The sequence below is a fragment of the Neovison vison genome, chromosome 2 (genome assembly GCF_020171115.1).
Source record: "Neovison vison isolate M4711 chromosome 2, ASM_NN_V1, whole genome shotgun sequence".
Taxonomy (NCBI): Eukaryota; Metazoa; Chordata; class Mammalia; order Carnivora; family Mustelidae; genus Neogale; species Neogale vison.
In genome coordinates, this window is record NC_058092.1 from 180770844 (window position 1) to 180794413 (window position 23570).

At 35.9% G+C, this 23570-nt stretch overlaps 2 protein-coding genes across 4 annotated transcripts in view; one reads left to right on the forward strand and one right to left on the reverse strand.

Annotated features, from left to right (window-relative positions):
* LOC122900720 (catenin alpha-3) overlaps positions 1-23570 on the reverse strand; it is a 1358242-nt gene that overhangs the window by 316935 nt on the left and 1017737 nt on the right. The gene's annotated exons all lie outside the window — the stretch shown is intronic.
* Positions 5619-6524, forward strand: LOC122898533 (T-complex protein 11-like protein 1). Its single transcript, XM_044236249.1, has one exon. The coding sequence runs from the start codon at positions 5682-5684 to the stop codon at positions 6522-6524; it is 843 nt and encodes a 280-aa protein (XP_044092184.1). The 5' UTR covers positions 5619-5681.

A 23570-nucleotide genomic window follows, 5' to 3' on the forward strand; every position in this document is an offset into this window, starting at 1 on the left:
ACAGGTTGGAATGTTCTTTGGAGGTGGAGGTTCTGATAATACCATATTTATATTCTCCTTCTAACTTGCTAGCCCAGGTGGGTGTGGGTAAACACAACCTCACTAAAGCCAAGTCTGTGCCCACCCAGACACTCTTCTCAGACATTGCTAAACTTGCAGACGTAAACTGTCCCCAGAATATTTTCCTGGCCTCACTAAAGCCATGGGCTTTGCATCCTTCTTTGGCCTCACCAAAGTTTATAGATACCTCCAGAAAGGAGCTTACACTCATCTCAACACCAGTTATTACAACCATCAATCAGGGGACACTCTAGATCCCCTAGCCTGGAAGTCACTGGGTATACAACTGTGATCCCAAGGACTATATATATTTACATACATTAAATGCTGCTGCCTAAAGACTTGGCTTCTAAGCAGCTGAAATTAGATGCTGACTGAGATCACTCTCTTTGTTACACTGACAGGTCTTGTCAAATCCTCAATAATTGTAATCTATCAAGAATAAATAAGTCAAAACAAAACCACCACCACCAACAAAGCCAGGTTACTTACACAATCACAAAGATTCAAAAGACAGCCAAAGCCTGGGCAACGTTAAACTCCTACACAAAGCTACTCCTTCAATACTGAGATAAGTCACTGTTTCATATAATACTTAGAAACAAACACAAAGGGAGAAGGAAAGTGGGGAAATAGAGGAATATGTTCTAAACAAACAAATAAAACAAAACAAAAAACTCAGAAAAAGACCTTAATGGAACAGAGATAAGTTATCTATCTGATAAAGAGTTCAAAGTAATGACCACAAAATGCTCACCAAATTCATAAAGATAGAGAAGAATTAATGAACATGGTAAAAACTTCCAAAAGAAATAGAAAATTTAAGAATGTATTAAACGGTGATCAGAGAGCTGAAAAATGTAGTAATTGTACAGAAAGAATATAACAGAAGAATTCAGCAGTAGACTAGAAAAAGGACAAGAGCAGATCACTAGTCTGAAAGATGGGGCAGTAGAACTCACCTAAAGAATGCAGAAACAAACAAACAAATAAATAAATAAATGAAAATACCTTAAGAGACCTATGAGACAACATCAAACAGAATAATATTTGCATTACAGAGGTCCCAGAAGGAAAAGAAAGAGAAAAGGAAAGAAAATGAGTTTGAAGAAATAATGTCTAAAAACTTACAGTCTTAGGGAAGGAAAGAGATATCCAGGTCCAGGAAACACAAAGAATTCTGAAGAAGATAAATCCAGAGGTATCAACACCAAGATACATAATAAGTAAAATGTCATAAGTTAAAGATTAAGAAAGAATCTTAAAAACAACAAGAGAAAAACAACTTGTTTTATGCAAGAGAATCCCCATGTGACTATCAAGAACTGAAAAGAGAGAGATGGGCAGAAGGCATACTGGAGCAAATTATACTAGAGAATTCCCTAATTTGGCAAAGGGAACAAGCATCAAAATTCAGGAGGCACAGAGAACCCCATTCAAAGTCAAAAATAAGTCCACACCCCATCATCTAAAAGTAAAACTTGCAAGTCTTAGTGACAAAGAGAAAATCCTGAAAGCACCTTGGGAAGAAATGGTAGAAATATTAGACAGGCAGAAGACTTATCCACAGAGACCTGGCAGACCAGAAAGGACTGGCATGATATATTCAGAGCATTAACAAGAAAAATATGCAGCCAAGAATACTGTATCCAGCTAGACTGTCACTGAAAATAGGAGAGATTAAAAGCTTCCAAGACAAACAAAAACTAAAAGAATTTACAAATACCAAACCAGCCCTAGAGGAAATATTGAAAGGAGTCTTCTAAGCAAAGAGAGAGCCTAAAAGTAGTAGACCAGAAAGGAACAGAAACAATATACAATAACAGTCCCCTTACAGGTGATGCAATGGCACTAAATATTTTTCAACAGTAACCCTGAATGTAAATGGGCTAAATGCCCCAATCAAAAGATTCATCCATTCTGATGAATGGATTAAAAAAAAAAAAGACCCATTGATATGCTGTCTATAAGAAATTCATTCTCCAGATTTAAAGTGAGGGGATGGAAAACAATTTACCATGCTAAAGAACAACAAAAGAAAACTGGGGTGGCATTCCTTATATCAGATAAATTAGATTTTAAGCCAATGACTATAACAAGAGATGAGGAACTATATTATATCATATTTAAAGGGTCTGTCCAACAAGAACATCTAAAAATTTTAAATATCTATGCCCGTAATATGGGAGCAGTCAATTATATAAACCAATTAATAATAAAATCAAAGAAACACATCACAATAATACAATAATAGTAGGAGACTTTAACACCCCCCCTTATTGAAATGGAAAGATCATCTAAGCAAAAGATCAACAAAGAAATAAAGGCTTTAAATGACACACTGGACCAGATGGACATCATGGATATATTTAGAACATTCTATCCCAAAACAACAGAATAAACATTCATCTCCAGTGCACATGGAACATTCTCCAGAATAGATCACATCCTGGGTCACAAATCAGGTCTTAACTGGTACCAAAAGATTTGGATCATTCCTTGCAAATTTTCAGACCACAATAATCTGAAAGTAGAACTCAATCACAAGAGGAAAGTTGGAAAGAGCTCAAATACAGGGAGGCTAAAGAGCATCCTACTAAACAATAAATGCATCAACCAGAAGATTAAAGAAGAGTTTAAAAAAATCATGGAAACAAATTAAAATGAAAATACAACTGTTCAAAAGCTTTAGGACACAGCAAAGGTGGTCCTGAGAGGAAACTCAAGAAACAAGAAAGGTCTCAAGTATATAACTTAACCCTACACCTAAAGGAACTGGAGAAAGAAAAGCAAAGAAAGCCGAAACCCAGCAAGAGAAGAGAAATAATTAAGATCAGAGCAGAAATAAATGAAATAGAAACCAAAACAACAGTAGAACAAATCAACGAAACTAGGAGCTGGTTCTTTGAAAGAATTAATAAGATTGATAAACCCCTGGACAGACTTATCAAGAAGAAAAGAGAAAGGACCCAAATTAATAAAATCATGAATGAAAGAGGAAGATCACAACCAACACTAAAGAAATACAAACAATTTTATGAACATATTATGAGCAACCATAGGCAAACAAATTTGACAATCTGGAAGAAATGGATGCATTTCTAGAGATATATAAACTAGCAAAACTGAACCAGGAAGAAATAGAAAACCTGAGCAGACCCATGACCAGTAAGGAGATTGAAGCAATCAACAAAAATCTCCCAAAAAACAAGAGCCCAGGGCCAGACAGCTTCCCAGGGGAATTCTACCAATCATTTAAAGAAGAATTAATACCTATTCTCCTGAAACCGTTCCGAAAAATAGAAATGGAAGGAAAACTTCCAAACTCATTTTATGAGGCCAGTATTACCTTGAGTCCAGAACCAGACAAAGACACCATCAAAAAGGAGAATTATGGACCAATAATACCCTTGATGAACAAGGATGCAAAAATCTCACCAAATTAGCCAATAAGATTCAACACTACATTAAAAGGATTATTCACCATGACCAAGAGGGATTTATTCCTAGGCTGCAAGGTTCATTCAACATCTGAAAATCAAGCAATGTGATACAATACATTAATAAAAGAAAGAACAAGAACCATATAATACTCTCAATGGATGCTGAAAAAGCATTTGACAAAGTACAGCATCCTTTCTTGATCAAAACTCTTCACAGATCAGCATAGAAGGTACATACCTTAGTATCATCAAAGCCATCTATGAAAACCCACAGCAAATCATTATCAATGGGGACAAACTGAGAGCTTTTCCCCTAAGGTCAGGAACACGGCAGAGATGCCCACTATTACCACTGTTATTCAAAATAGTACTAGAAGTCCTAGCCTCAGCAATCAGACAACAAAAAGAAATATAAATCATCCAAATCAGCAAAGAAAAAGTCAAACTCTAATTATTTGCAGATGATATGATACTTTCAGTGCAAAACCCAAAAGATTGCACTCCAAAACAGCTAGAACTCATACAGGAATTCAGTAGAGTGTCAGGATATAAAATCAATACTCAGAAATCAGTTCCATTTCTATACACCAAAAGCAAGACAGAAGAAAGAGAAATTGAGGAGTTGATCCCATTTACAATTTCACTCAAAGTCATAGATACCTAGGAATAAACCTAACCAAAGAGGCAAAGAATCTGTACTCAGAAAACTATAAAGTACTCATGAAAGAAATTGAGGAAGACACAAAGAAATGGAAAAAACATTCAATGCTCATGGAATGGAAGAACAAATATTGTGAAAATGTTTATGCTACCTAAAGCAATCTACACATTTAATGGAATCTCTATCAAAATACTATTTTTTTCAAAGAAATGGAACAAATAATCCTAAAATTTATATGGAACCAGAAAAGACCCTGAATAGCCAGAGGAATGTTGAAAAAGAAAGCCATAGTTGGTGGCATCACAATTCTAGACTTCAAGCTCTGTTACAAAGCTGTAATCAAGATAGTATGGTACTGGCATCAAAACAGGCATATAGATCAATGGAAGAGAAGAGAAAGCCCATAAATGGACGTTCAACTCTATGGTCAATTAATATTTGACAAAGCAGGAGAGAAAGTAGAATGGAAAAAAGACCGTCTCTTAACAAATGGTGTTGGGAAAATTGGACAACCACATGCAGAAGAATGAAACTGGACCATTTCTGTACACCAAACACAAAAATAGACTCAAAATGGATCAAAGACCTCAATGTAAGAGAGGAATCCATCAAAATCCTTGAGGAGAACACAGGCAGCAACCTCTTCCACCTCAGCTGCAGTAACTTTTTCCTAGAAACATCACCAAAGGCAAGGGAAGCAAGGGCAAAAATGAACTATTGGGACTTTATCAAGATCAAAGTCTTTTGCACAGCAAAGGAAACAGTTAATAAAACCAAAAGTCAACTGACAGAATGGGAGAAGATATTCTAAATCACCTTTCAGTTAAAGGGCTAGTATCCAAAATCTATAAAGAACTTATCAAACTCAATGCTAAAAGAATAAATAATCCAATCAAGAAATAGGCAGGAGCCATGAACAGACATTTCTGCAAAGAAAACATCCAAGTGGCCAACAGACACAGGACAAAGTGTTCCACATCATTCAGCATCAGAGAAATACAAATCAAAACCACAATAAGATAACACCTCACACCAGTCAGAATGGCTAAAATAACAAGTCAGGAAACAACAGACGTTGGTGAGGATACAGAGAAAGGGAAACCCTCCTACACTGTTGGTGGGAACGCATGCTGGTACAGCCACTCTGGAAAACAGTATGGAGGTTCCTCATAAAGTTGAAGATAGAGCTACCTTATGACCCAGAATCCCACTACTTGGTATTTACCATAAAGATACAAATGTAGTGATTGGAAGGGGCAATGTCCACAATAGCCAAACTATGGAAAGAACCTAGATGTCCATCAACAGATGAATGAATAAAGAAGATGTGAAAGATTTTATATATATATATATATATATATATATATATATAATCGGAAGGGCAGAGGCTGAAGCGTCCAGTGCTCTCCGCGCATCGCTCTGCGCCTCCGCCGTGGCGCCGGCGGCCGTCTCATTCCCCGCCCGAGCGGCAGGAGGGAGAACTCCGCGGCAGGAAAGTGAATTAAACTTAATTGAGAATGTCCGAAAACCCTGACAAGCCCAATATAAATGAAGCAGGAAAATCAAAATCGAATGATTCTGAGCAAGACCTTGAAGATGCTGTGAAAGGTTCTGATGCCACTCTACAGAAAACAGTAAAGTCCGGCTCTCCCAGCACCCGAAGAGTGCAAAGACCTCACTCTAGTCCTCCTCGATTTGTGACAGTAGAAGAACTTCTAGAGACAGTGAAAGGAGTCACTAACATGGCTTTAGCTCATGAAATTGTAGTAAATGGAGACTTTCGGATTAAACCAGTTGAATTACCAGAAGACAGTCTGGAGAAGAGAGTGAAGGAGATTGTACATAAAGCTTTTTGGGATTGCTTGAGTGTCCAGCTAAGTGAAGACCCCCCCACATATGACCATGCCATCAAACTTGTTGGGGAAATCAAAGAGACTCTCTTATCTTTCTTGCTGCCTGGTCACACTAGACTGAGAAACCAGATAACAGAAGTCTTGGATCTGGATCTGATAAAGCAAGAAGCAGAGAATGGGGCCTTAGACATTTCCAAGCTGGCAGAATTCATTATTGGCATGATGGGGACCCTCTGTGCACCTGCTCGAGATGAGGAGGTCAAGAAACTAAAGGACATTAAGGAAATAGTGCCTCTTTTCAGGGCAATTTTTTCCGTGTTGGACCTCATGAAAGTGGACATGGCGAACTTTGCCATCACTAGCATTAGGCCGCATCTCATGCAGCAGTCTGTGGAATACGAAAGGAAGAAGTTTCAACAGCTTTTGGAGAAGCAGCCAAGTACGTCCGATGCTTTGTGGCTCCTGCACTCTTTCTCCATTTCAGGGCCGAGGCTGGTTGCACAATGATATTGTTTGCCAAATAAAACTCAAATTTATATATATATATATATATATATATATATATATATATATATTCCAATATATATATATCGGAATACTATGCAGTTATCCAAAGAAATGAAATCTTGCAATTTGTAATGACGTGGATAGAACTGAAGGGTATTAAGCTAAGAGAAATAAGTCAATCAGAGAAAGACAATTATTATATGATCTCTCTGATATGAGGAATTTGAGAGGTAGGGCAGGGGGTCATGGGGGGTAGGAAGGGAAAAAAAAACCCAAGAGGGGATTAGGAGGGAGACAAACCATAAGAGACTCTTAAACTTATGAAACAAACTGAGGGTTGCTGGGGGGTGCGGGGGTAGGTATAGGCTGCCTGGGTAATGGACTTTGGGGAGGTTATGTGCTGTGGTGAGTGCTATGAAATGTGTAAGCATGATGATTCATAGACCTGTACCCCTAGGGCAAATAATGCATTATATGTTAATCAAAAAGAAAATGTAAGAAGAATGAAATCATGTCAATCATCTTTTCTGACATCATGATATGAAACTAGAAATCAATTATAAGAGGAAAACTGGAAAAATCATAAATATGTAGATATTAATCAACATGTTAAAAAAACAACTAATGAATTAATGAAGAAATCAAAGGGAAATTTAACACAATATATTGAGCTTATGAAATAGAAAAGAAATCCAAAATCTATGGGACACATCACATTAATAAAAATCATTATCATCTCCACTGATACACAAAAAGATTTTGAAAAAATTCAGCATTTATTTATCATAAAACCTTCCACAAAATGGGTATAGACAGAACATATATCAACATAATAAAGGCCAGGTATGAAAACTTTATACTCAATGACGAAAACATCATACATCATACTCAATGACGAAAAGCTGAAGATCAATAAAAAGACATGGATGCCTACTCTCAGCACTTTTACTAAACATATTATTCAAAATCCTAGCACAATAATCAGACAAGAAATAAAAGGCACCCAAAATAGTAAGGAAGAAGTAAAGTGTCACCCTTTGTAGATGGCATGATGCCATACATAGAAAATCCTAGTCTCCACCAAAAACTGTTAAAAACAAATAAATGAATTCTGTCACATTGTAGGACACAAAATCAAGGATACAAAGCCAATACACAAAAATCTGTTGCATTTCTACATATTAATAATGAACTATCAAAAGAAAAATTCAGAAAACAATCCCATTTATAATTGCACTACAAAGAATAAAATACCTAGGAATAAATTTAACCAGGGACATGAAAGACTTGTATGCTGATGAAGACACTGATGAAAGAAATTTAAGATGACACAAATAAATGGAAATATAATCCAAACTCATGGATTATAAAAATTAGTATTTTTAAATGCCTATATTTCCCAAAGCAATCCATAGATACAATGAAATTCCTATCAAAATTTCAGTGACATTTTTCTTGAACTAGAACAAAGAATTCTAAAATTGGGAACCACAAAATGCCCTTAATGGCCAAATGATCTTGGGAAAAAAAGAATAAAGCTGAGGGTTTCATAGTCCACGACTTCAAACTACATAGTTTGATTATAACTACACAGTTATAATCATCAGTGTAATAACCTATTTAGCCAGAGCACTTCCATATGGTTAAATAATAATTTATTATTATTTAGTAATTCTGCCCCTGCCCCCCTTCCCCCAGGGGACTTACTTAAAAACAAGTCCCTGAAACCAGTCCCGGGTAACAAAGCCCAAATACAAGGGTGGGTCAGGCCAGGTGGAGACATCTGATCAGTGGGGGGGTGCATACTGTCTACCTAGTTACCAAGGAGTATGGGCCCCACCCTTTGGGCACCTTTTGGGCACCAATTCTGACCAAGGTGATAGGCTGGTTCAAATATCTACTAGGGTAAATTGTAATTCAATTGGTCACTTATGTGTGACCTAACATGACTGTGAAGCTTTCTCTGTCTATTACAATTTCATTGGCCACCTATGTGTGGCCAGGCCCAACCACATGGCCTTTGCCCTTAAAAACTCAACACCCAAAGAACAAATAATCCAATCAAGAAATGGGCAGAGGACATGAACAGACGTTTCTGCAAAGAAGACATCCAGATGGCCAACAGACACATGAAAAAGTGCTCCATATCACTCGGCATCAGGGAAATACAAATCAAAACCACAATGAGATATCACCTCACACCAGTCAGAATGGCTAAAATCAACAAGTCAGGAAATGACAGATGCTGGCGAGGATGCGGAGAAAGGGGAACCCTCCTACACTGTTGGTGGGAATGCAAGCTGGTGCAACCACTCTGGAAAACAGCATGGAGGTTCCTCAAAATGTTGAAAATAGAACTGCCCTATGACCCAGCAATTGCACTACTGGGTATTTACCCTAAAGATACAAACGTAGTAATTCAAAGGGGCACGTGCACCCGAATGTTTATAGCAGCAATGTCCACAATAGCCAAACTATGGAAAGAACCTAGATGTCCATCAACAGATGAATGGATCAAGAAGATGTGGTATATATACACAATGGAATACTATGCAGCCATCAAAAGAAACTAAATCTTGCCATTTGCGACAACATGGATGGAACTAGAGCATATCATGCTTAGCGAAATAAGTCAAGCGGAGAAAGACAACTATCATATGATCTCCCTGATATGAGGAAGTAGTGATGCAACATGGGGGCTTAAGTGGGTAGGAGAAGAATCCATGAAACAAGATGTGATAGGGAGGGAGACAAACCATAAGTGACTCTTAATCTCACGAAACAAACTGTGGGTTGCTGGGGGGAGGGGGTTTGAGAGAAGGGGGGTAGGGTTATGGACATTGGGGAGGGTATGTGCTTTTGGGTAAATTGGAAGGGGTGGTGAACCATGAGAGACTATGGACTCTGAAAAACAATCTGAGGGGTTTGAAGTGGCGGAGGGGTGGGAGGTTGGGGTACCAGGTGGTGGGTATTATAGAGGGCACGGCTTGCAAGGAGCACTGGGTGTGGTGAAAAAATAATGAATACTGTTTTTCTGAAAATAAATAAATTGGGAAAAAAAAAAAAAAAAAGCTAGTCTGTGAAGTAGAGAGAGGTCGCGCTCTCTGTAAGAGGCATGACCCCGAACGCTCAATCTGATTCTTGATGCTTGGCGTGGAATAAAGCTTTGCTTGACCTTCGCTTTGTATCAGTCTTGCTCCTTTAATCACAGAGCCATTATTGGGGGACCTAACAATCAAAACAGTACGGTACTGGCCTAAAACAGACACACAGATCAATGGAACAGAACAGAGAGCCCAGAAATAAACTCACACATACATGGCCAATTAATTTACAACAAAGAAGCCAAGAATACAAAATGGGAAGATGACAATTTTTTAATAAATGGTTCTGGGAAAACTGGACAGCTATATGCAAAAGAATGGAACTAGACCACTCTCTTACACCATACACAAAGTTTATTCAAAATGGATTCAAGATTTGAATGTAAGACCTGAAACCATAAAACTCCCAAACAAAACATAAGCAGAACAGAAGAAGTCATCAGAATTCCCTAAAATGGAGGTAGAGTAGGAGGACCCTAGGCTTATCTTGTCCCACAAACACAACTAGATAACTATCAAGTCATCATAAATAACCCAGAAATTTGCCTGAAGACTGATGGAAAAAAAAATTCCACAACTAAAGGGAGAGAAGAGACCACATTGAAGAAGGTAGAAGTATGGAGACATGGTTCAGGGGAAAAATGGATTATGGCTGCTGCAGAGGGTAGGGAGTCCTGGTCCCATGGAGAAGGGTGAAAGAGAGAGGAACACAGGGAAACACACAAGGAGAATGTTTCCCCAAAGCCACTGGCTTGGAAAACCAGAAGGGCTGAATTTCTTAGGTTCTTGTAGTCACCAGGGCTTCAAGTCTGGAGTTTTAATGGTCAGCAGGCTTGGCTGGGATAGAGACCTGAGAGCACTCCCCTAATCCTGGAGAAAAGGCAGGCAAACAATCCCAGGTCAGACGGTAAGGAAACAGTGATTTGAAGAATGCTTGGAGCACACAGTGGGGAGATTATTCACTCAAGAGTGTCTGGGAGTGGGAGCATTCACAGAAATGCCTTTCTGGGAACAGGGGTGTTGGCCAGTGCCATTTCCCTCCCCCACCTGTCAGCATTAACACAGAGCTACCAACAGGAGGCAGAGCAGTGCCAGCACTGGCTGCCTGACTTGGGACTGCTCTTCTCAGTCAAGCTTACCTCAGTCTCAAGGCGGTGGGCCCTCTCTCAGAAGACCAGCGCGACTTCCTGCCCACACCATGTCCCCCAAACGGAATTCTGCAGGGTCTCAGTTCTGATGGAGTTGGTATCAGGTATTATTTCGCAAACAGACCAGAGCACAACCAGTTAAAACTTACTGTATTTAGGCCAGAGACCAAACACTGTCCAGAGTAGGCAAGTAGAGCCTCTGCAGATGATAGGCCTGAAGCATAATGTAAACAAAATACAATAGCTGAGCTCACCCAGGACACACCAAGACACTCCCCAAAGCTCCAGACCATGTGCGCTACATGACCACTTCTTCAGAAGGCTATTACTAGTAGGAGACATAACTGGCTTTTCTAACACAGAAAAGAAGGCAGGTTCTTAGACAAAATGCCAAGATGGAGGACTTTATCCCAAATGAAAGAACAAGATAAAACTGGGCATCTAAGTGAAACACATAGAAGTTAGAAGCCTGATGGAGAATTCAGTCTTAAGGATGTAAGAATGCTCACTGGGCTTGAGGAAAGAATAGAAGACATCAGTAAGACCCTTACAACAGAGATTTGAAAAGTTAAAAAAAAAAAAAAAAAGAATCAGAGAAGAAGAATGCAATAAACAAGATTGGAAACAGGCTTGATGCAAAGAGCAGCAGGCTGGAAAAAGCAGAGGAATGAATTAGTGACATAGAAAAGAAATCATGAAAAATAATGAGAAAAAGAGAGAAAGAAGAATTATGTAACATGAGAATAGACTTAGGGAACTCTGTGACTCCATCAAACATAATCACATTCACATTATAGGAGTCCCACAAGAAGAGAAAGTAACAGGGACAGAAAGTTTATTTGAGGAAATTATAGCTGAAATTATAACTCCTTAATCTGGGAAAGGAAAGAGACATCCAAATCCAGGAGGCATAGAGAACTCACATCAAAATCAACAAAAGCAGACTAACACCAGAACATATTGTGATGAAATTTGCAAAATACAGAGATAAAGAAAAAAAAATCTTAAAAGCAGCAAGAAAAAAGAAGTCCTTAAATTACAAGGAAAGACCCATAAAGGTAACTGGAGATTTCTCAACAGAAACTTAGCAAGCTAGAAGAGAGTGGCATGATATATTCAAAGTGCTAAATGTGAAAAATCTGCAGCCAAAAATACCCTATCCAGCAAGGCAATCATTCAGAACAAGAGAGATTAAGACTATCCCAGACAAACAAAAACTGAAGGAGTTCAGACCACTAAAACAGCCCTGTAAGAAAAATTAAAGGGACTCTCTGAGTGCAAAGAAGAGACCAAAAGTGACAAAGAGAAGAAAGGAACAGAGAAAATCTCTAGAAACATTGACATAACAAGTAGATAAATGGTATAAGCACATATCTATCAATAACTATGTATGTAAATGACTGAATTTTGTATGTAATTTTTTTTACATTTTATTTTATCTTATTTTTTTTTACATTTTACATTTTGTATGTAAATGGACTAAATGCTCCAATCAAAAGACATGCAGTGTCAGAATGGATTAAAAATCCAAGACCCAGCAGACAGCCTTTCTTCTGCTGTCCTGCCTGCCACTCCCTTGCCATGTGTTCAATAAACTTCTATCTCCTTAAACAAAAACAAAAACAAGGCACATCTATATGCTGCTTATCAGAGACTCATTTTGGACCAAAAGAAATCTGTGAATTGAAAGTGAAGGAGTGGAGCAATATTTATCATGAAAATGGATGTCAAAAAAGAAAAGAAAAGAAACAAGAAAGAATAGCAATACTTACATTGGACTAACTAGACCTTTTTGTTCTTGCATTGTTTATATACTGCTTTGGTAACCAGGTAGCACTAACCTCATAGAATGACCTTAAATATGTTCCCTCTATTCCACTACTGCAAGATTTTGATGAAGATGGTCATTAATTATTTTTTTAAAGATTTTATTTATTTATTTATTTGACAGACAGAGATCACAAGTAGGCAGAGAGGCAGGCAGAGAGAGAGGGAAGTAAGTGCCCCGCTGAACAGAGAGCCCAATGCAGGACTCCATCCCAGGACCCTGGGATCATGACCCGAGCCGAAGGCAGAGGCTTAATCCACTGAGCCACCCAGGCGCCCCTAATTATTTAAATATTGGTAGAATTCACTAATGAAATGATGTGGTTTTGGGATTTTCTGTCCTGGGAGAGTTTTTTATTCCAAATTCAACTTTTATTCTTGTTATTGGTCCAAGAAGATTTCCTATTTCTTAGATTCAGGTTTTGGGATTCAATATTATTAATGTAAAATTTGAATAATTATCTTTTTCCCTTTTTTTCTAAGTTGACCTGATTTGTTAGTATATAATTGTTTATAGTAATTGTTGTCACACTATATATTTCTGTGGTTTTCTATTGTATTGCTTTCTCTTCCAACTCTCATTTTGGTTTTTGAGTTTTCCCTTTTTTTTCCCCCCTTCGTTAATGTAGTTAAAGCATTGCAAATGTTTATATTTTTGGAAAAACTGGTCATTACTCTCAATGTTATGCTATTCTTTATCCTGGTTTCTATTTGTTTCTCACTTTTCTCAGTTCTTTTTATCCTCTACTAAATTTCACCTAATTTTTCTTCTTTTTCTAGTTACTTGTGGTGTAATGTTATTTGAACTCTTTTTTCTTAAGCATTTATGGCATAAATTTCATTGTAATATCCACTTTTCCTGTATCACATAGGTTTTAGAATATTGTGTTTTCTTTTTCTTTTGTTTGGGTAATATTTTCATTTGCCTTTCAATTTATTTGACCCAGTGCTTGTGCAGTAGTGTATTATCTAATATTTACATACTAAATATTTAATATTTACCAAAAAAAGAAAGAAAGAAAGAAAGAAAACATAGACAGTAAGCTCCTTGAAAATGGGTTTGGCATTGAATTCTTGAATCTGACTCAAAAAGCAAAACCAACAAAAGAAAAAATAAACAAGTAGGACTATGTAAAACTACAAATCTTCTGCATAGCAAAAGGAATCAACAAAATGAAAAAGGAATCTACTAAATTAGAGAAAATATTTGCAAATGATATATCTGATAAGGGATTAATATCCAAACAATATGAAAAGCTTATGCAACTCAACACCCCCCCAAAAAAAAACTTTATTTAAAAATGGGCATTTACCTAAAGAAAATGAGAACACTAATTTGAAAAGATATATGCACCCTTATGTTCATTGCAGTATTAGCTACAATAGCTAAGATATGAAAGCAACTTAATTGTCCACTGATAGATGATGGATAAAGAAAATGTGAAATGTGAAAATGAAATATTACTCAGACATAAAAAAGAATGAAACATTGTCATTCCCAACAACATAGACAGGGCTGGAGAGTATTATGCTAAGTGAATGAGTAAGAGAAAGACAAATACTTTACAATTTCACTTACGTGTGGAAAACAAAAGGCATGAATGAACAAAGCAAAATAAAACCCATAGATACAGAGAACGGATTGCTGGTTATCAGAGGGGAAGGTGATTGATGGGTGGGTGAAAAGGGTGAAGGTCAATTGTATTATGATTAATGGTAACTAGACATTTTAGTGTATACAAATATTAAATTATTATGTTGTATATCTGAAACTAATATATACCAAATTTACCTCAGTAATAAAACAAATAAACAAACAAAAACAGTATGATACTGGCATAAAAACAAACATATAGACCAATGGAATGGAACAGAGACCCAGAAATCTATGCATCTCCAGTTAACTGATCTTTGACAAAGGTGTCAAAAACACTCAATGAGGCATGGGTACTCTCGTCAACAAATGGTGCTGGGATAACTGGATGTCCAAAAGCAAAAAGATGGAATTGGACCCTACCTCACACTGCACACAAAAATCAACATGAATTAAAAATTTTAAGACCTGAAAATATAAAATTATTAGAAGAAAACAGAGAAACAACTCCCTGTCATTGGTCTTGGCAGTGGTTTTGGATATAACACTAAAATATGGGTAACAAAAGTGAAAATAGACATGTGAGATTGCATTAAACTAAAACAAAACAGAATAAAACTACAGACAGGAAACAATCAGCAAGGTGGAAAGAACCTGTGGTATGGGGGAAAATATTTGCAGACCATATATCTGATAAAGTGTTTATATCCAAAGTATGTAAAAAATTTATACAACCCAATTGTAAGAAATTAATTGAAGCTGAATAACATATTTTTTCCAGGGAAAACATTCAGATAGCTGACAGGCATATGAAAATGTGCTCAACATCATTAAGTATCAGGAAAATACAAATCATACACCTCATACTTGTTAGTATGTTTAATGTAAAAAAGACAGAAGATAACCAGTGTTAGTGAGGATGAAAAGAAAAGGAAACTCTTTCACATTGTTAGAAAAATGCCCATTGATATAGCCACTATGGGAAATAGTATACATATAAATACAGCATAATCAGACTCATATGTAGAATTTAAGTTGAATCCACAGAAGCAAAGAGTAGAATGGTAGTTGCCAATGGCTGGGAAATAGGGGAAATGAAGAGATGTTGGCCAAAGGATACAAGTTTCAGTTATGCAGGATGAATAAGTTCCAGTGTATGGTATAATAACTACAGTTAATATTATGACAATGTATAGTAGTATTAGAAATAGAAATTTGCGGGGCACCTGGGTGGCTCAGTGGGTTAAACCTCTACCTTTGGCTCAGGTCATGATCCCAGGGTCCTGGATCAAGCCCCGCATCGGGCTCTCTGCTTGGCAGGGAGCCTGCTTCCTCCTCTCTCCCTGCCTGCCTCTCTGCCTACTTGTGATCTCTGTCAAATTAAAAAAAAAAAGAAAAAGAAAAGAAATAGAAATTTGTTGAAAGTACATCTCTTGTGTTCTCACTACAAAAAGAAAAGAAAAATGTAGCCATGTGAGGTGACAAATATGTTATTTATCTTGATTGTGGTAATCTTTTCACAATTATATGTATATCAAAACATTATGCTGTACTCTGAAACATATATAATTATATATATGTATATATATAAAATAACATAAATTTTTATTTCTAAAGCCAGCAAAATTTAAAAAACACAAAAAGTAAAGAAATAATAGTTTTACATGCAAAATGTTTCTAAAATAACACATTATTGAATGAGTCTAAGGATGACGCTTCTATCCAGAAAGTCAATCCAAGGATTGCCTTTTTTTTTTTTTCTTTTTATAAGATTTCAAGACACTCTAAAAAATTTCTCTAAGTTTACTTTTAAGGTTAACAATAGTAATCATTAACTCTTCACTATATTCAAGGCACTTTTCTAAATGTCAGCTGTGATTTAAAGCCTAAAACAACCTCTTTATTAACTTGTTAAAACTTCGTTGGATGGTTTAGACAAAGAAGAGTCAGGAATCTTGTCCCCAGTAATTGTGCTAATATATAGCAGGATAATCTCTTCCAGTCCCATCCATGTTGCTACAAAAGTTGGATATTCGTCCTTTCTGATGGAGGCATAATACTCCATAGTGTATATGGACCACATCTTCCTTATCCATTTATCCGTTGAAGGGCACCTTGGTTCTTTCCATAGTTTGGCAAGCAGACAAGCAGAGAGAGTCAATTATCATATGGTTTCACTCATTTGTGGAGCATAACCAATAGCATGGAGGACAAGGGGCATTAGAGAGGAGTAGGGAATTTGGGTAAATTGGAAGGGGAGGTGAACCATGAGAGACTATGGACTCTGAAAAACAGTCTGAGGGGTTTGAAGTGGCGGGGGGGGTGGGAGGTTGGGGTACCAGGTGGTGGGTATTATAGAGGGCACAGCTTGCATGGAGCAATGGGTGTGGTGAAAAAATAATGAATACTGTTTTTCTGAAAATAAATAAATTGGGGAAAAAAATATATAGCAGGATAGAGCACGCATACTGCTGGTATGTAGAATCTACACTTCTACCTACTCTACTGTATTATATTGAGGAAGCCTCTACCCATGTGACTACTGTTTTGAGAGTGAAGATGTAGAACATCTCTATCATCACAGAAACTTCTTTTGGATAATTATTTTTTTAAGAGTTATTTGTTTTTTAGAGAGAAAGTGGGGGGAGCGGTGAAGGAAGAAAGGGAGAGACTCTTCAGCATACTGTGTGTGGGCTCGATCTCATGACCCTGAGACACTACATGAGCTGAAATCAAGTAGTCAGTAGCTTAACCAACTGCGCCACCCAGGTGCCCTTGCAGAGTAATATTCTATAGTGAGATTCCATCACACTACTGTTTCACATTCAGTGAATGGGATATCAAAGACAATGAGAAAGCTAACTCACACTACTTGGCTTAAGAAAAAAAGGGCCCAAACCACAGGTCCCATTTATATGGATGTGAATCCCAAAGTACATCTCTAATCTAGATATTTTTCCTGAATTCTAGAACTCTGTATCCAACTGCCCACTGAAAAATTCTATCTGAGGCTTTCATAACACTTCAAATTCATCCTGCAAGAACACCCACTAAAGAGTTTTTCCCATCTACCAAACAAATGTGCTGCAATAGTACCTGAATACTCCCTATCAAAACGTTCAATCTGTTACTACAATCTCTATAATAGTGAAACTGCTACCATCATCTTCCTGTGCAGATCCTGGCTAAAAAAGACAAACAAAAAATCATGTAAAGGTCTAGTTTTCACTGTCATGTAAGATAATGTGAGAAAGATCTGGGATATTTCAAGAAAAATACAACACAGCCTTTTCATTATTGCTACATGATTACATTTTAACTCTTCTAAAGGTCTTTAGCTAATAAACTAATATTAGCTCCAATTAAAACAAAATCTTTCAGAAGCAAATGTTTAATTTCTGAAGTACAGATGGAAACTACTACTTTTTCATTCTAACAGCATAAACGAACTATTCAAAGCTGATATGTAATACATTTTTCATTTCATTAGCTTAAACATCAGCTGTGGGTGTGCTTTACTCATACTATGGACATATGGTTGCTTGGATCAGACTAGGAGTGATTTTTTTAATGCTTTCAAGAAAATACAAAGTGAGCATAATTAAGTAGCCAGTTAATGGTAATTTAGAAGGAACAACAAATTGACAAACCTGCCCTGAATCCATAATCTACCTAAGTTTCAAGAAAGTGAGCTTTACACATTATATACCATGATGTTATACAATCATTGATCCAAAAAGGAGGGAAGTACCTTAAACAAATTCCCTCTAATCAATGGACATGCCAGGTGGTATAAACTATTCTGAACTCTAGCGCATAGATTTATTAAACAAAGGTGGCCTTTGGTTCAATACATTCTAAGCTTCAAAACTTCAAGTATCTTGTCTATTTTACACTGCCAAATTCTAAACCAGTTCTGACCTCTTTCGAGATCTGTGCTTTCCCCATTCACTTTACTCACAATATAGAGAATAATAGCTAACATTTATTGAGTGCTTACTTATCTTGGCACTGTGCTAAGTATTTTATAAGCATTGTCGCATGGAATACAGCAGGCCTGTAAGACAGGAACTATTGCTATCCTGATTCTACTGATGAGGAAACTGAGATCATACAGGTAATAAATGGGAGTTGGCAATTGAGACTGCAGAGCTTGCTCTCTAAACCCCAATACTGCACTGTTTCCTTTTGGTAAGTAAAATCCCTCAGGCTTCTGCATTTCAGTGTTCCTGAAAGAATGAATGCTAGTTTTCTGGCAATAAGTATAACAAATTTGAAGAGCTGGCTTTGCCTGGGCCTTGAGTCTCTCACTGGTAGTAACCCAGGAATATCTCATTCCTTCTTAAACCTTGCTAAAATTATTATGTGCATTTGAAAGTAGGTGAGGATACATAATTATAGAAATAAATAGATCAGAAAAGAATTCAGACTCATTACAGGTAACGACTCAAAATTGTGTCACCAAATTATGATTTCTATCATTTGTAAAACTCAGATTAAAATATTACTAATTATATCATTATCTTTCCAAGTTACTAATGGTAGAGGAATTTGGTTTTGAGAGTTCACATAACATTATGTCATCATTTCTTTATGCTAAATAATTGAGAAGGAATTAATAATAGCAGAAAGTGCAATAAAACATACGCATAACTTCTATAAATGCCTCATACTCTTCATTTCTTTTATTTGTTGAAAAAACATTGATTATTGTAGTTCATATTTCCTTGATATTTAGGAATCCAATGTTATATATCAAAAATGTGCTTCGTTCCTCACAAATTATATAGCATAAAATTCAATGACTGATGAGAATTTTGCCATTTTCACATGAGAAAATTCAGGATTAGAGTTGACTGAGTGCTTTATGACACACCGCACATTTAACAAGACCTCACTATTCTACTCTACATATACCTTTCAAATACCTGAAATATGTCCAAAAAATAAAAAATAAATTAAATAAAGACAAAAGCCTTTGTTATGGTTTCATGATACTGACAATTGTTTCCCCTTCTGGCAGAGATTTTTTTCTACATATGAAACTCTGGATCACTTTATTATCTAGCAGAGCCAGCTTCTGATACCTCTAGAGACTTAGAGACTTAGTTCCTTTCCCTGGACCTAAAATTTTAAGAAATTTGATGTATTTAAATTATATATTAATATTTTTTTCCCAATTTATTTATTTTCAGAAAAACATTATTCATTATTTTTTCACCACACCCAGTGCTCCATGCAAGCCGTGCCCTCTATAATACCCACCACCTGGTACCCCAACCTCCCACCCCCCCCGCCACTTCAAACCCCTCAGATTGTTTTTCAGAGTCCATAGTCTCTCATGGTTCACCTCCCCTTCCAATTTACCCAAATTCCCTACTCCTCTCTAACGCCCCTTGTCCTCCATACTATTTGTTATGCTCCACAAATAAGTGAAACCATATGATAATTGACTCTCTCTGCTTGACTTATTTCACTTAGCATATTAAGAAATAATGTACCTAGATTTAAATGCTTTAGAAACCAGTCAATGATTACTTAATATAAAAATTTACCTCTTTCATAATTCATATCATTTTCAAATTGGTTTATACCACAATAACTGGTTAAATAAATATAATCATTTAAATATTTAAAGTTAGACATGACTCAAAGAATGTTCTGTGATGACCCTTGCTTGCTTATGTACCACTTTATTTTAATGTAATTAAAAAAAAAAGCCCTCTTTAAAAGTTCTTTTGTGGGGGACATTAATTTTCTTTGTATTTTTCAATACAATACACATTTTCAAATATTTATTAATATAATTTCCTACTTCTCACAAATCCATCAATCTAAATTCTTACCAGCTGTGATAGCCAGCCCTCAACATGACCCCCCGTGATCCCAGCCTCCTGGTATTCATGTCTTTCTGTATTTTTTGCTACACTGTACCAGATCTGTGTATCCCATAGAATGTAGCATTAAGTGATGATGTGTTGCTTCTTAGAGTATGTTAAATAATACATCAAGGATTCCATCCTAGTCATTCTCTTTCTCACCTATTGTTTGCTCTGGGAACTTCAGCTATTATGTTGTAAACAGCCCTTAAAGAGGCCCACAAAGCAGTGAACTGACACTGTTAGCCAACCACTAGCAAGCTTATGAGGCCTCAGGTCAAGAGCCATATGAGTGAGCTTAGAAGAGGATCTTCTAGAAGATTTACAGCAATACATCCTACCAAGAAACAAGAAAAACCTCAAATAAACCATCTAACCTTACTAGAAGCTAGGAAAAAAGAACAAACAAAACCCAAAATTAGTCGAAAGAAGGAAATAATAAAGATCAGCGAATAAATGAAATAGAGACTAAATTTTTTAAAAAATTAAAAGAATAAAATGAAGAGTTGCTTCTATAAACAATTATATGTCAACAAATTATACAATCTAGAAGTGGGTAAATTCCTAGAAACATACAATCTTCTAAAACTGAATCAAGAAGAAATAGAAAATGAGAATGGACAGATTATTAGAAATGATATGAATCAGTAATCAGAAAACTCCCAACAAATGACAGACTAGGACTAGATGGTTTCAGAGATGAATTATATGAAGCATTTAAAGAACAGTTAAACTGAAGGGAAACGAATGTTTCCAAAGTCCATGTAAAGGCTAACATTACCAATACCAAACAAGGTAACACACAATAAAAGAACATTAGAGGCCAATACCTGTGATTAACATGGATGCAAAAATCCTCAAAAATTTTTAGCAAACTGAATTTAATGATATATTAAAAGGATCATATCATGATCAATTAGAATTTAGTCCAAGGATGTAAGCATAATTCAACATCCACAAATGAATCAAGTGACACACCACATTAACAAAATGAAGGATGAAATTCATGTAATCATCTCAATAGATACAGAAAAGTACTTCACAAATCCAAAATCCATTTGTGGTTGAAAACTGTCAACAAAGTGGATACACAAGGAACATATCATAATATAGTAACAGTGATATATGACAAACTTTCAGGTAACATCACACTCAAAGGTAAAAAGCTAGAAGCTTTTCCTCCAAGATTAGAAATAAGACAAGGATGTCCACTCTCAGCACTTTCATTCAATATAGTGTTAGAAGTCATAGCCACAACAATTAGACAAGAATGAGAAATTAAAGGCATCCAAATTGGTAAGGAAGAAACAAAACTCACTCTTTGCAGATGACACAATACCATACATATAGAAAACCCTAAAGGTGCCATCAAAAAGAGGTCTTAAAGTTTATTAGCTTTCAGTAAAGCTATGTGATACAAAATCAATACACAAAAATCTGTTGCATTTCTACACATTAATAATGGACTATCAGAAAGAAAAATTTAGAAAACAATCCAATTTATAATTGTACCACATTAATTAATAAATAAAACACCTAAGAATAAATGTAACCAAGGAGGTGAAAGACTTGTACATTGAAAACTACAAGATACTGATGAAAGAAATTTCATGTGACACAAATAAATGGAAAGATATCCCATGCTCATGAATTGCAAGAATTAACATTATTAAAATATCCATTCTACCCAGAGTAATCTACAGATTCAATGTAATCCCTATCAAAATTTCAATGACATTTTTCAAAGAACTAGAACAAAGCATTTTAAAATTTGTATGGAATCATAAACCTCCCCAAATATCCAAAGCAATCTTAGGAGAACAAAGCTGGAAGTATCATGCTCCCTGATTTCAAACTATACTACAAAGAAATAGTGAAAGAGTATGGTACTGCCACAAAAACAGACCCATAGATCAATAAGACAAAATAGAGAGCCCAGAAATAAACCTATGCTTATATGGTCAATAAATTTATAATGAAAATGCAAAAATATACATTGAGGAAAGACAGTCTCTTCAATTAATGGTGTTGGAAAAACTGCAGAGCTACATGCAAAGGAATGGAACTAGACCACTTTCTTAAACCACACACAAAGATACACTCAAAATTGATTAGAGACCTTAATGTGAGACATAAAATCTTAAAATTCCTAAAAGAAAATAGGCAGTAAACTCTTGGACATCTATCTGTCTTAGCAATTTTTTTTTAATCTTTCTCCTCAGGTAAGAATAACAAAACAAAACTAAATGGGATTATGTCAAACTAAAAAGCTTTTGTATAATGAAGAAAACCATCATTAAAATGAAAAAGCAACCTACTGAATGGAAGATCTTTACAAATGATATATCCAATTAAGTGTTAATATCCAAAATACATAAAGAACTCATACATTTTAACTCCAAACAACAAACAAACAATCTGACTTAAAAATAGATAGAGGACCTGAACAGACATTTTCCCAAAGAAGACATACAGAGGGCCAACAGATGCTCAGCATCACTGATCATCAGGAAGATGCAAATCGAAATCACAATGAGATATTACCTCACAGCTGTCAGGATGGCTAACAACAAAATAAAAACACCAAAAAATAATGAATATTAGTGAGAATGTAGAGAAAAAGGAACACTGTTAGTAGAAATGTAAATCAATGCAGCTCTATAAAAAGCAAAATGGAAGTTCCTCAAAAAATTAAAAACAGGTCTACCATATGATCCATCATTTCCACTTCTGGATACATATTTAAAAAAATGAAAACAGTAATTCTAAAAGATATAGTCACCCTTATGTTCACTGTAATATTATTTACAACAGCAGCCAAGATATGAAACCAACCTAATTGCCCATCAATAGATGAATGGTTAAAGAAGATGTAGTACATACATACAATGAAATATTACTCAGACAAAACAAAGAATGAAATCTTGCAATGTGCAAAACATGTATGGACCTAGAGAGTATAATGCTAAGTGAAATAAGACAGGCAGAGAAAGACAAATACCATATGCTTCCTTTATATGTGAAATCTAAAAAAAGTTAAAAAAATTAAAAATAAATTAAAAAAAAAGACTCATATATACAAAGAACAAATTGGTAGTTATCAGAGGGCAGTAGGGGAGGGGAATAGATACAATAGGTGAAGGGGATTGAGAGGTACAAACATCCACTTATAACAGGCATGCAAAATACAGCATAGGGAATATAGTCTTTAATAACTTTATATGCTGATGGAATGTAACTAGATGTCATGTGTTCATTTCATAATGTACATAAATGTCAAATCGCTATGTTATACACATGAAACTAATATTATATTGTATGCCAACTTTACGTCAATAAAAAAGTGGATCTTCTAGTTTCACTCAAACCTTCAGATAACTACCGCCTCAGATGAAATCTTACTGTAATGTTATGAGAGACTCTGTAGCAGAATACTCAGCTAAAAGTTACTTCTGGATTTCTAACTCTCAGAATATGTGTAATAATGAATGTTC